We start from the raw sequence: 13,171 nt of genomic DNA on the forward strand, positions 1-13,171 counted from the left end.
AGAAAGTAGGGATTACACTATTATTAGGGAGAACACTTACTTGAACAAAAATCTTCAATATTTGTCCACGAGTCGTCAGCTTGACAGGTAATAGTTGTACTTTTTCCCGGAATTTCATAATAACCAGTATTACGATCACATGTGTAAACAATGGTCTGTCCTGTGGTTCCAGATGTCTCCTGAACGGGCATTGTGTTTGGTTTAACTGGAGGGGGTCCACAAGCACCTACAAATAGATGCAAAATGTAATAAGTATGCTGAAGAGAGGAAAAAAAAAAACTGCTTCATCCAAATATTTCATCATTTAGGAATAACAGTGCATCACTTTCAGAGGGCAGTAAAGCAGCAACCAAGTGTTCAGGAGGGGATACTACTGCCTCCTAAACGTCCGATTTATTTATTTTTTTCAACCAAAGGATGGTTTTCTATTAAAATACTGTGACACAAACACCTGTCAAGCATTTAGTATGCGGTTATGGCGCAGCCTCATTCACTTAACCGGTTGCCGACTGCGCACAGTATATTTACTGCGGCAGTCAGCCCCGGCCAGGCAGAGTGACGTAGATCTACGTCGCTAGCCTGTCACCGGGTTTTGAGCCAATAGCGGGCGAGCGCGCGCCCAGTGAGGCGTGCGCCCGCCTCGGCTCGTTCACAGAGGAGTCCGGGCGTGTGACCGGCGGACCCGATGTCCGCCGGTCACACTACGATCGTCGGTAGAGCGGGAGAAAGGCGGACGGCTTATGTAAACAAGCCGCCTGTCATTCTCCCCTGTGTAAAAATGGAGATCAGACGGTTCTACTATGTAGAACCGTTGATCTCTGTTTTTACAATAGGAGACATGTCCCATCACAGTTAGAATCACGCCCCTAGGACACACTTGACCCCTCCCTCTCCAATACAGTTAACCCCTTCCCTGCCAGTGTAATTTTTACAGTAACAGTGCATATGTATAGCACTGATTACTGCAGTAATGTCACTGGTACCCCCAAAAGTGTCAAAAATGTCAGTCAAGGGTCCGATCTGTCCGCCGCAATGTCGCAGTACTGCAAAAAAAAAAAATTGCAGATCGCCGCCATTACTCGTTAAAAAAAAAAAAAAAACACCAAAAATGACAAAAATCTTTCCCTTTGTTAGTAAACGCGATAACGTTTGCGCAAACCAATCAAAATACGCTTTTTGCGATTTTTTTTACCAAACATATGTAGCATAAAACAATTTGGCCGAAAATGTTAAAAAATTTTGATTTTACATTTTTTTGGGGGGAATTTCATATAAAAAAAGTGAAAAATATTGTTATTTTTGCAAAATTTACGCTCTTTTTTTGTTTATAGCGCATAATCAAAAAAAAAAAAATCGCACAGGTGATCAAATACCACCAAAAGAAAGCTCTGTTTGTGGGAAAAAAAGTATGTCAAATTCGTTTAGGTACAGCGTCGCACGACCGCGCAATTATCCGTTAAAGTCACGCAGTAAAAAAATCGCAAAAAAAACCCTGGTCAGGAAGGGGGTAAAATCTTCCGGGGCTTAAGTGGTTAAATTGTGGTAGGTAGCAGTACAGTCTGCCAAACACAACAGAGTTACATAGTTACATAGGTGAGGTTGAATAAAGACAATAGTCCATCCAGTTCAACCTGTGTAGGTGTGTGTGGCTGTAATCATCTCGCATACCCCTGAATGTTCTGATCCTTGAGATGTACGTCTAGAAGTCTTTTGAAAGCCACCGTACTACCTGCAGAAACCACCTCTTGTGGTAGAGAATTCCACAATCTTGTAGCCCTAACAGTAAAGAATCCCCCACGTTGCCTGAGGTTAAAACGCTTCTCCTCTAATCGCATTGTATGCCCCCGAGTCCTCATGCAATCCCTGCGACTGAACAGCTTTTCTTCTAAGCCTAGATCTCCATTGAGATATTTAAAAATTGCTATCATGTCCCCCCTCAGGCGTCTCTTCTCCAGGGAGAATAAATCAAGCGATTGCAGACGCTCCTCATAATCAAGGTCCTCCAATCCCCTAATTAGTTTAGTTGCCCTTCTCTGGACCCTCTCCAGCTCCAACACATCCTTTCTGAGGACTGGTGACCAGAACTGGACAGAATACTCCAGATGCGGTCGGACCAGAGTTTTATAAAGTGGAAGGATTATAGTCTTATCTCTGGAATACATCCCTTTCTTTATGCATGCTAATATTCTGCTAGCCTTGGCAGCTGCCGCTTGACATTGCATGCTGTTGCCTAGTCTATCATCCACCAATACTCCCAGATCCTTCTCCATTTTTGATTCTCCCAGGAGTTCCCCTCCTAACGTGTATTGTGCTTTTATGTTGCTAGTCCCCAAGTGCAAAACCTTACACTTCTCCACGTTAAACCTCATTTGCCAAGTCGTTGCCCACTCCGTTATTTTGTCCAGGTCATACTATAGGATATCTGCTTCATGCTGTGCTGTTATTGCCCTGCCTAATTTTGTGTCATCTGCAAAAACTGATATTGAACTACAGATCCCGTCCTCAATGCTGTTTATGAATAAATTGAACAAGGTTGGTCCTAGGACTGAGCCTTGGGGAACCCCGCTTACTACCTCAGACCAGTCTGAGTATGCGCTGTTTATTACCACCCTTTGGACACGCCCTTTTAGCCAGTTCCGTATCCAAGAGCAAACCCTGCTGTCGATACCTGCAGACCTTATTTTATAAATTAAGCGCTTATGGGGAACTGTATCAAACGACTTAGCAAAATCTAGGTACACCACATCCACTGGTCTGCCCCTATCCAGCTCACAGCTCACCTCCTCATAGAATGTTAAGAGATTGGTTTGACAAGAACGCCCATTTGTAAACCCATGCTGGTTACTACTGATGATGCTGTTGTCCTTCGCAAACTCTACGATATAGTCCCTTATCATCCCCTCCAGAAGTTTACATACTACTGATGTCAGACTGACAGGCCTATAATTTACCGGTATATGCCTCTGACCCTTTTTGAATATCGGAATCACGTTAGCTTTCCTCCACTCCCCTGGTACATCTCCTGTCCTAATACTGTCCGCAAAGATCAGGAACAGTGGTCTGGATATAACCTTACTGAGTTCCTTGAGTACTCTCGGATGTACGCCATCCGGGCCTGGTGATTTGTTTGTGTTAAGTTTATCCAGCCTTTCCCTGATTTCACCCTCTGTTAGCCATAGTGGCAAGTCCTGTGTAAAGACTGACGAGAAAAAAGCATTCAGCACGGTTGCTTTTTCAGTGTCCTCTGTAACCATCCTCCCATCATCGTTAATTGTGTGTGCAATATGCTCTGCCCTAGATTTTTTGCTGTTGATATACTTAAAGAATTTCTTTGGGTTTTTTTTACTATCCTCCGCTATTTGTCTCTCCAAGTCTATTTTAGCCATCTTGATTTCGTGTTTACACTTCTTATTTGCCTCCTTGTATTGGTCGAAAGCCAATACTGTGCCTTCTGATTTATATTTCCTGAAGGCCAATTTTTTTCCCCTAATAAGATTTTTAAAGCTACGGTTTAGCCAGCCAGGTTTGGCTTTGTCTCTTCTAAATTTATTTCCCATAGGAATGCACTGCAAGATGCCTTTGCTTAATATATTCCTAAAGCATTCCCATTTTCCTCTGTGGTCAGGGATCCCAGGGTTCGGTCCCAGTTTACCCTTTCCATCAACGAGTACAATTTTGGAAAGTCTGCCCTTCTGAAGGTAAGGGTTCTTATGTTCCCCACTTGCCTTGCTATATTGTTATTTACACTAAATGTGATCATCCTGTGATCGCTAGAGCCCAGGTTGTCCTGGACCCCTACCTCCGAGATTAGGTCTGGGTCATTAGTGATCAATAGATCCAGGATTGCGTTTTCTCTAGTAGGAAAATCCACCAACTGTGACATGTAATTATCCTGTAAGGTTTCCGTGAATAGACGGGCCTTCTGTGAGTGTGTAGTCCCCTCTTCCCAGTCAATGTCGGGATAATTGAAGTCCCCCAATATGATGACTGATCCTAGCTTTGTCACTTTACACAAAAGTGTTAAAAATTCCTGCTCTACCTCCTCCCCTTGTTTAGGTGGCCTATAGCAAACCCCCACAATTACTTCTCCCTTTTCTCCTTCCCTATGGAGTTCTACCCATACGGATTCTAACTCCATACTCATCCCTTCCGTGATGTCCCTCCTCTCAATCACCTTTACATTATTCTTGACGTAGAGACATACCCCTCCCCCTCTTTTTCCTACCCTGTCCTTCCGGTACACTGAATACCCTTGGATATTTGCCAGCCAGTCATGTGAGGGGTCGAACCAAGTCTCCGTTATTCCCACTAGGTCTATGTCCTCCTCATGTACTAACATTTCCAACTCATCCATTTTATTAGCTAGGCTCCTGGCATTAGCATATACCCCTCTTAGTTTTACGGAAGTTAAACGTGATTGGTGGTTATGTTGATTCCTGTTTGGTCTGCGGTTCTCCCGCACAGACCTACCGGTTGACGTTGTGGACCTACTGTCACTGCTGACCCTACAACTGCCTTCAGTCCTTTGCTCCCTCCTAACTGACTCTACTTCTGAGCCCTCCCCCCCCCCTCTACTAGTTTAAAAGCTCCTCCAACTTGGTGGCCATCTTTCTCCCCAAAAGAGCTGTACCGCCCCCATTAAGGTGCAGCCCATCCTTACTAAAGAGCCGGTAGCCGACTGAGAAGTCAACCCAGTTCTCCAGGAACCCAAACCCCTCCTTCCTACACCAATTCCTCAGCCACTTGTTAAGTTCCCTAATCTCCTTCTGCCTCTCCTGTGTGGCTCGAGGTACAGGCAGTATTTCAGAGAAAACCACCTTGGAGGTCCTTTTCCTCAATCTATTACCCAAGTCCCTGAAATCGTTCTTTAGGATCCTCCACCTACCTTTAACTTTGTCATTAGTGCCCACATGCACCATGACCGCTGGGTCATCCCCAGCCCCGCACAATAATCTGTCTGCCAGATCTGCGATGTGCCGAACGCGGGCGCCCGGTAAACAACATACTGTTCGGTTCACAAGATCTTTTTTACAGATTACCCTCTCTGTCCTCTTGATAATTGAGTCCCCAACTACCACAACCTTTCTAACCTTTCCTGAGTTACGGCCCTCCTTCCTGGAGCCGTCCCTCCCCTGGCAGCTGGGGGAGGGCGCATGCTCCAGCACTGCCACCCCTGAGTTGATATCCCCCACAACCTGCAACTCGGCAAATATGTTAGGGTGTACCAACTCAGGACTGGCCTCCCTGACACTCCTCTCACTAACATTCCTAACAGTCACCCAGCTGCGTACCTCTGCTGCTTGCATCTCCTTTATTCCTCCCTCCTCTATGCTGGCCCCTGCCAGCGCCTGATGGGTAATGTCCAAGACATGCTGTATAATTTTTGACGCAAAGTGAGTAAAACATTGCAGACATGGCAAAATGTACTTCCCTTTCCAGCCATAATTGAACAGTTGAGGTAGGCAGTAAAAATGCAACCACCTGTATTTACCACCCCCTCATGTAAATGAAACCTCTTCAAGGTATAAGCCACAACTCTCAAATGCACAGCAGACAGAAACACAGCTCTGTCTGTCGTTTCCAGCATTTACAAATAAAGGGATTATAAAGCCTGACAAGAAAAAACTGAATTTTTGTAAAATCTTACCTGTAAAATTCCTTTCTCTGAGTCCTCCGACAGTCGCCGCCTCTTCATATTCGTCACATATGGGGTATTAGACTTTGCTCCGAAGGAGTAGCTAGGCAACAGAATATGTTAAACATTAAAGCTTTTAACATATCCCACCCTCAAGGGGTGGTCCCCTCAGTCAATACCCTCCTACTTCCTGCAACCATATCTCAGTTTCAGTGGAATAGCAGTAGAGTATACAACCAAACCCCAAAAGAGGGGCGGGGGCGGCGACTGTCGGAGGACTCAGAGAAAGGAATTTTACAGGTAAGATTTTACAAAAATTCCGTTTTCTCTTACGTCCTCCGACAGTCGCCGCCTCTTCATATTCGTCACATATGGGGACGTCCCAAAGCAGTGCAAACATGAGGGGTGGGAAACGCATCCGCGCCGAAAGGCAACGCAGTCTCCGCATCAAAGAAAGGAACCTTACCAAAGGAAGGAAACCAGCTGGGCTACAGGAAAAACAAGTGCTCAACAGGAGCAACAACCCAGGAAAAGACAAATAACCAGGGGATAAAAAACTTATCCCAACAGCCAGAGGTCCCCAACAAGGGATCCTAGGGAATTGCCGCACTAAGAACCTTGCGGCCAAAGGAAGCATCCGCCGATGCCTGAACATCTACTTTGTAGAGGTTTGTGAAAGTATGCACGGTCGACCAGGTCGCCGCCTTACACACCTGGGCTACAGAAGCCCCATGACGACAGGCCCAAGACGTACTCAAAGATCTAGTAGAGTGCGCCTTCACAGGCACAGGGGGAACCTTCCCCTGCAAAGCATAGGCCTGTTCAATGGTCTGCCTGATCCATTTGGCGATGGTAGAGGCCGACGCCGCCATGCCCTTCCGAGGACCCTCTGGAAGAACAAACAAGGAGTCCGTCTTTCGAAAAGACTCAGTCGATTTAAGGTAAACCCTTATCGCCCGAACAACATCCAAAGAATGCAATCTCACCTCCTTTGGATGTTTAGGCTTCGCGCACAGCGAAGGCAAGACAATATCCTCATTAAGATGGAATTCCGAAACTCGCTTCGGAAGAAAAGAAGGATTAGGTCGCAAGACCACCTTATCCAAATGAACAACCAGATACGGAGACTTGCAGGACAAAGCCGCCAGCTCCGACACTCTGCGAGCCGAAGTGATCGCAACCAAAAAGGCGACCTTTTTGGACAACATAGACAACGAGATCTCCCTGATCTGTTCAAAAGGAGCACGTTGTAACACAGATAGAACGAGATTCAAGTCCCAAGGGGGCAGAGGATCCCTCCAAGGAGGTACCAGATGCCGCACTCCCTGAACAAAAGTGCCAACCAAGGAGTTGGAAGCCACGGGACGTTGAAACAGAACGGCCAGCGTAGACACCTGACCCTTTATCGTAGCCAGCGCCAAACGCTGATCGACACCCGTTTGAAGGAAGGACAGCACTCAGGAAACCAAGTACGTGCGGGGTGAAAACCCCCTGGACTCACACCAGGCAAAATAGGCCTTCCAAGTACGGTAATAAACCTTCCCCGAGGAAGACTTCCTCGCGTTGATCAAGGTATGAACGACCTCTGGGGAGAGACCCTTCTCCTTCAGGACCTCGGTCTCAACAGCCAGGCCGTCAAAGCCAGCGACTGTAAAGCAGGATGGTATATCGGTCCTTGAGACAGGAGATAGTTACATAGTTACATAGTTAGTGAGGCTGAAAAAAGACACAAGTCCATCCAGTTCAACCTATGTGTGTGTGTTTGCTTTTAACCGTACATTGTATACCCCTATATGTTGTACATTGTATACCCCTGTATGTTGTGGTCTTTAAGGTGTCCATCCAATAGTTTTTTGAAACTATCAATGCTCCCCGCTGATACGACTGCTTGCGGAAGAGAATTCCACATCCTTACCGCTCTTACAGTGAAGAACCCCTTACGCACTTTAAGGTTAAACCGCCTTTCCTCTAGTTTTAGTGAGTGGCCACGTGTCTTATTGTATTCCCTTACTCTAAATAGTTTGTTCCTTATGCTAGGGTCGCCAGTACAGTATTTGTACATTGATATCATATCCCCCCTCAAGCGTCTCTTCTCCAGAGAGAACAAGTTCAGTGCTTGTAGTCTTTCCTCATAGCTGATGTCCTCCATTCCCCTAATTATTTTTGTTGCCCTTCTCTGGACTTTCTCCAGTTCCAGCACATCCTTCCTGAGGACCGGTGCCCAGAACTGGACAGCATACTCCAGATGTGGCCGGACCAGAGTCTTGTAGAGTGGGAGAATAATCTCTTTATTTCTGGAGTGAATCCCCTTTTTTATACAACCCAGTATTCTGTTGGCTTTGCTTGCAGCGGCTTGGCATTGCATGCCACTTCCAAGCCTGTTGTCTACCAGTACCCCCAGGTCCCTTTCCATCCTAGACTCACCCAGAGGTTCCCCCCCTAGTGAGTAGCTTGCTTTCTGGTTTCTGGCCCCCAAGTGCATTACTTTACATTTTTCTACATTAAATCTCATCTGCCATGTAGTTGCCCACCCCGTTATTTTGTTCAGGTCTGCTTGCAAGATTTCCACATCCTGCATAGAAGATATTGGCATGCCTAATTTAGTATCATCTGCAAATACTGAGATTGTACTAGATATCCCCTCCTCTAGATCATTTATGAATAAATTAAACAGGATTGGTCCCAGGACAGAACCCTGGGGGACCCCACTTTCCACACCCGCCCAATCCGAGTACTCCCCATTAATCACTACCCTCTGTACTCTCCCCTGGAGCCAGTTCTCTATCCAGGTACTCACCTTATGGTCCATACCTACCTTCCTTAGTTTGTACAGTAAGCGTTTGTGGGGAACGGTGTCAAAGGCCTTTGCAAAGTCCAGATACACCACATCCACAGGCTTACCTTTATCTAAGTGGCAGCTCACTTCATCGTAGAAGGTTAATAGATTGGTTTGGCATGAACGATTTTTCATGAATCCATGCTGATTACTACTTATAATACCGTTTTCATTACTAAAGTCTTGTATGTGGTCCCTTATCATCCCCTCCAAAATTTTGCAGACTACAGATGTTAGGCTGACCGGCCTATAGTTACCCGGGATATATCTCGGCCCCTTTTTAAATATTGGTACCACGTTGGCTTTTTTCCAATCAGCTGGCACCATACCCGTCTGTAAACTATCCTTAAAGATCAAGAATAATGGTCTGGCAATCACCTGACTGAGCTCATTTAGAACCCTTGGGTGCAAGCCATCCGGTCCCGGGGATTTATTTATGTTAAGTTTCTCTAGTTTAGCTCTAAGTCTATCCTCTGTTAGCCATGGCGGCACTTCCTGAGGTGTATTATTTAGTTCGGCCTTACAAGCGGGGTTCGTGTAGCCCCCCGATTCCTTTGTGAAGACTGAAGAAAAGAAATTATTTAACACTTCCGCCTTTTCTCTGTCCTCAGTGGCCATTTTTCCTTTATCATCTTTTATGGGGCCAATGTGTTCTGGCCTCGCTTTCTTACTGTTTATATACTTAAAGAATTTCTTGGGGTTCTTTTTACTCTCCTCCGCTATATGTCTCTCGTGTTCTATTTTAGCCGCCCTGATTTCATCTTTACATTTCTTATTACACTCTTTGTAATGCTTAAATGCTGCCAATGACCCCTCAGTCTTGTATTTTTTGAAGGCCTTTTCTTTAGCTCTAATATACATTTTTATGTTGGAGTTTAGCCACCCCGGGTTTAGTTTTGCTCTTTTAAATTTATTTCCCTGTGGAATGCACTGGCCCACCCCCTTGTTAAGTATGCTCTTGAAGCACTCCCATTTTTCCTCCGTGTTCTTTGTTCCCAGGGTTCTATCCCAATTGATATTTTCTAGCAGCGAGCGCAGTTTAGGGAAATTGGCTCTTTTGAAATTCAGTGTCCTTATATTACCCTTGTGTTTCCTATTACTGTAATTAATACTGAAACCAATTGACCTATGGTCACTGTTCCCTAAGTTGTCCCGTATTTCTATATCCGTGAGCAGGTCTGTATTGTTGGTAATCAGTAGGTCAAGTACCGCATTGTTTCTTGTCGGTGCATTCACCATCTGACCCATGAAATTGTCCTGCAAAACATTTAGGAACTGCCGAGCCTTGGCTGAATGCGCGGTTCCTTCTGCCCAGTCTATATCAGGATAATTAAAGTCCCCCATTATAATGACATTTCCCATCCTTGCTGCCAATCCTATCTGTAACATGAGGTCCACCTCACCCTCCTCCCTCTGGTTTGGGGGCCTATAGCATACGCCCAATATTACCTTCCCCACCGTGCCTTCCCTTTGAAGCTCTACCCATAGGGATTCTGCCCGCAACAAGAGAGGGGGGGGGTTACCGACCCGCTCGCCGCTCGCTTCTGGGGGGGGGGGGGTCGGGGTTCGAGCGCCGCTCCCCGCCGCTGCTCTCGGGGGGGGGGGGGTATTCACACGCGGTCACGCACACACTCTCCTCTCTCCTGCACGCCCTGACAGCCTCTGATCCCGCGCTCTGCTCCACAGCACCACCTGCTGGCTGCTTAGTGCGGACCAAGATCGTCTCGAAGAGGCAGACGCCACGGGCGTCGACCGCCAGATTCACGAGGTCTGCGTACCAGGACCGGCGAGGCCAGTCCGGTGCCACAAGAATCACCGTGCTGCGTTCCGAGTGTAACCTGCGAAGGAACCTGGACAGCAACTGAATCGGTGGAAACGCGTACATCAGCCTGTACTGATGCCACGGGGCCACTAACGCGTCCGACGCGTCTGCCCGAGGGTCACGCGTCCTTGCCACGAACCTTCTCACCTTGTTGTTGAGACGAGACGCGAACAGGTCCACATCTGGAAGACCCCACTTTGCGCACAACATCTGGAAGACAGCCGGGTGGAGAGACCATTCCCCCTGATCCAGGGTCTGGCGACTCAGATAGTCCGCCTGCCAGTTCTCCACCCCCGGAATGTGAACCGCCGTTATCGCCGGGACATGAGTCTCGGCCCAAGACAGAATGTCGGCCACTTCTCGAGCCGCTCGGGCACTCCTGGTGCCCCCTTGGTGGTTGATGTAGGCCACCGCCGTGGCATTGTCCGTCTGCACCCGAACCGGGCAGCCCCGCAGCCGGTCCGTCCAGCAATGAAGACAGAGATTTATCGCACGCAATTCCAGAATGTTGATCGGAAGGGAGGACTCCCCCTCCGACCAAGTCCCCTGGGCGGACAGAACGCCCAGAACACCACCCCAGCCCGACAGGCTGGCATCCGTGGTGATTACCGTCCACGAGATAGGACGAAACGACTTGCCCCCGGACACCATCGGGGACTGGAGCCACCACAGAAGGTCTCTTCTGGTGCGATGACTCAACGAGATTCGAAGATCCAGAGATTGAGGTCGCCCGTCCCACATGGACAGGATCTCCGCTTGGAGACCCCGCGTGTGAAACTGGGCGAAGGGAATCGCCTCGAAGGCCGAGACCATCAATCCCAGACATCTCATGCACGTCCACAGAGACGAGTGCGGAACGTCCCTGAGGGACCTGACTTCCTCCTGAAGAGTTCCGAGTTTGTCTTCCGGCAGGAAGACCTTCGCCTGCACCGAGTCCAGAATCATTCCCAGGTAGGGAAGGCGAACCGACGGACTCAGTGTCGACTTTGGAAAATTTATCGTCCAACCAAACTCCTGCAGAGTTTGCATCGTGACAGACAGGTCCATCTCCAGACCCTGGCTGGTCGCAGACCGAACCAGAATGTCGTCCAGATACCCCAGGACAGAAATGCCCTGGGCCCTCAATAATGGCAGAACCGGTGCAAGCACCTTGGTGAAGACCCGCGGAGCCGAGGCGAGGCCAAAAGGCAACGCCACGAACTGGTAGTGATCCTCCGCAATGGCATATCGAAGGTACCTCTGGTGACCCTCGAAAATGGGGATGTGAAGATACGCATCCTTCAAATCAATGGAGGCCATGAATTCCCCCGAAACCAGGGCAGCCACCACCGACCGCAGGGATTCCATGCGGAACTTGCGAACCCGCACAGAGCGGTTCAGAGCCTTCAAGTCCAGAATTGGACGAACCTTGCCCTCTTTTCTGGGCACGGTGAACAGATTGGAATAAAACCCCCGAAATCTGTCCCGATGAGGCACCGGAACTACCACTCCCTGAGCCCTCAGGTCCCGCACCACCAGGTGCAGGTCCCGTAAACGCTCTGGAGACAGTTGAAGATTTAAGGGAAAAAATCTGCTCTCCGGCCGAGAGAGAAACTCGATCTTGTAACCAGATCGAACGATCTCCTGAACCCATCTGTCCCGCACGCGGGCTAACCAGGGCTGAAGAAAACCGAGCAAGCGTCCCCCCACCCCAAAACTGGGTGAGGGCGCCCCTTCAGGCCGCATTGTTATGGACTGCGGATCCGGATTGACCGGACTTCTGTTTACCAGACCAGGGCTTCTTCTGAGAGCCTTGACCTTTGAACGGTTTGCCCTTGTAGTGCGACCGAAAGGCACAAAAGGACCCCTGAGGGGGCCGAAAATTAGCATGCTTCTTCCCAGAAGCCCCCTTAGCCTTGGGGAAATGGGGCAAGAGAGTGCTCTTACCTTCGGTGATCCCCTTAATCAACACATCCAAGGACTCCCCAAAAAGGCGAGACCCATCATAAGGCAGATTGGCTAAGGTCTTACGTGAAGATTGGTCCACCGACCAACATTTCAACCAAACCAGGCGGCGAGACAACACCGCCACGCTGTGCACACGTGCAGCCAACGGGACTAGGTCCAAGTCCGCATCACACAGATACATGACACCCTGGTGGATTTGATCCACCATATCCAGGGTCGCCGGCGAGGCCGAATCGGCCACTAGGACGCGCCTAAGCATCTGCGTCCAACTTGCGACCGCCTGGGCCGCCATGAGAGAGGCAAACAGAGCCTTAAGCATAGAACCCGTAACAGAATAAGTATGACGGGCAAGAGACTCCAAACTCCTATCCGTGGCATCACGGAACACAGGGGAATCCTCTGCAGGAATCGCAGTGGATTTGTTTAAAACCGCAATTGCGTGATCCACTGGGGGTGGCACACACCACCTTTCATCAGTGGAAGGCGAGAAAGGATAACGCAGCCTGAACCTACTTGGTACAGCAAAAGGTTTGCACAGATTGCGCCATTGTTCCTTAACAGCGCGCTGAAAATCATCATTGCAGGGAAAAACCTGCGGCGTCCTGCGTTTTCTCTGCGTCCCATAAGCCGCCAAGGCAGCGGGGGGACACACTTCATCCTGCAAACGCAGCGTTTGTTTTATGGAAGCAATCAATTCATCCATGATTGCAAGCTCTTCAGGCGAGCCAGGGGGAGAATTATCAACCCCTTCAACTTCAGCCTCCACCTCGGACCCCACTAGATCCAGGGAGGAGCGGGACCCCGATAAGGAGGCCCCCGCCATAACAGCCCCATCACCTTCACCCTCAGAATCAGAGGAAAGAGAAACTCTGGGTCTTTTAGTAGATTGAGCAGCCACCAGCATCTGCACCTGAGCAGCAAGGCCAGCCAC

General features: G+C 48.6%; 1 protein-coding gene across 1 annotated transcript in view; it reads right to left on the reverse strand.

The window, feature by feature from the left end:
* Positions 1 to 13,171, reverse strand: part of LOC309546658 (complement decay-accelerating factor-like) — a gene marked incomplete at its 3' end in the record, with an annotated part of 199,029 nt that overhangs the window by 119,933 nt on the left and 65,925 nt on the right. Inside the window, exon 2 of the mRNA XM_082246381.1 lies at positions 41 to 226. Within this exon, the coding sequence (XP_082102507.1) occupies positions 41 to 226 (186 nt within the window). The remainder of the gene's footprint in view (positions 1 to 40; positions 227 to 13,171) is intronic.

The sequence above is a fragment of the Pelophylax lessonae genome, assembly GCF_965119305.1.
Source record: "Pelophylax lessonae genome assembly, chromosome: 2".
Lineage (NCBI taxonomy): Eukaryota > Metazoa > Chordata > Amphibia > Anura > Ranidae > Pelophylax > Pelophylax lessonae.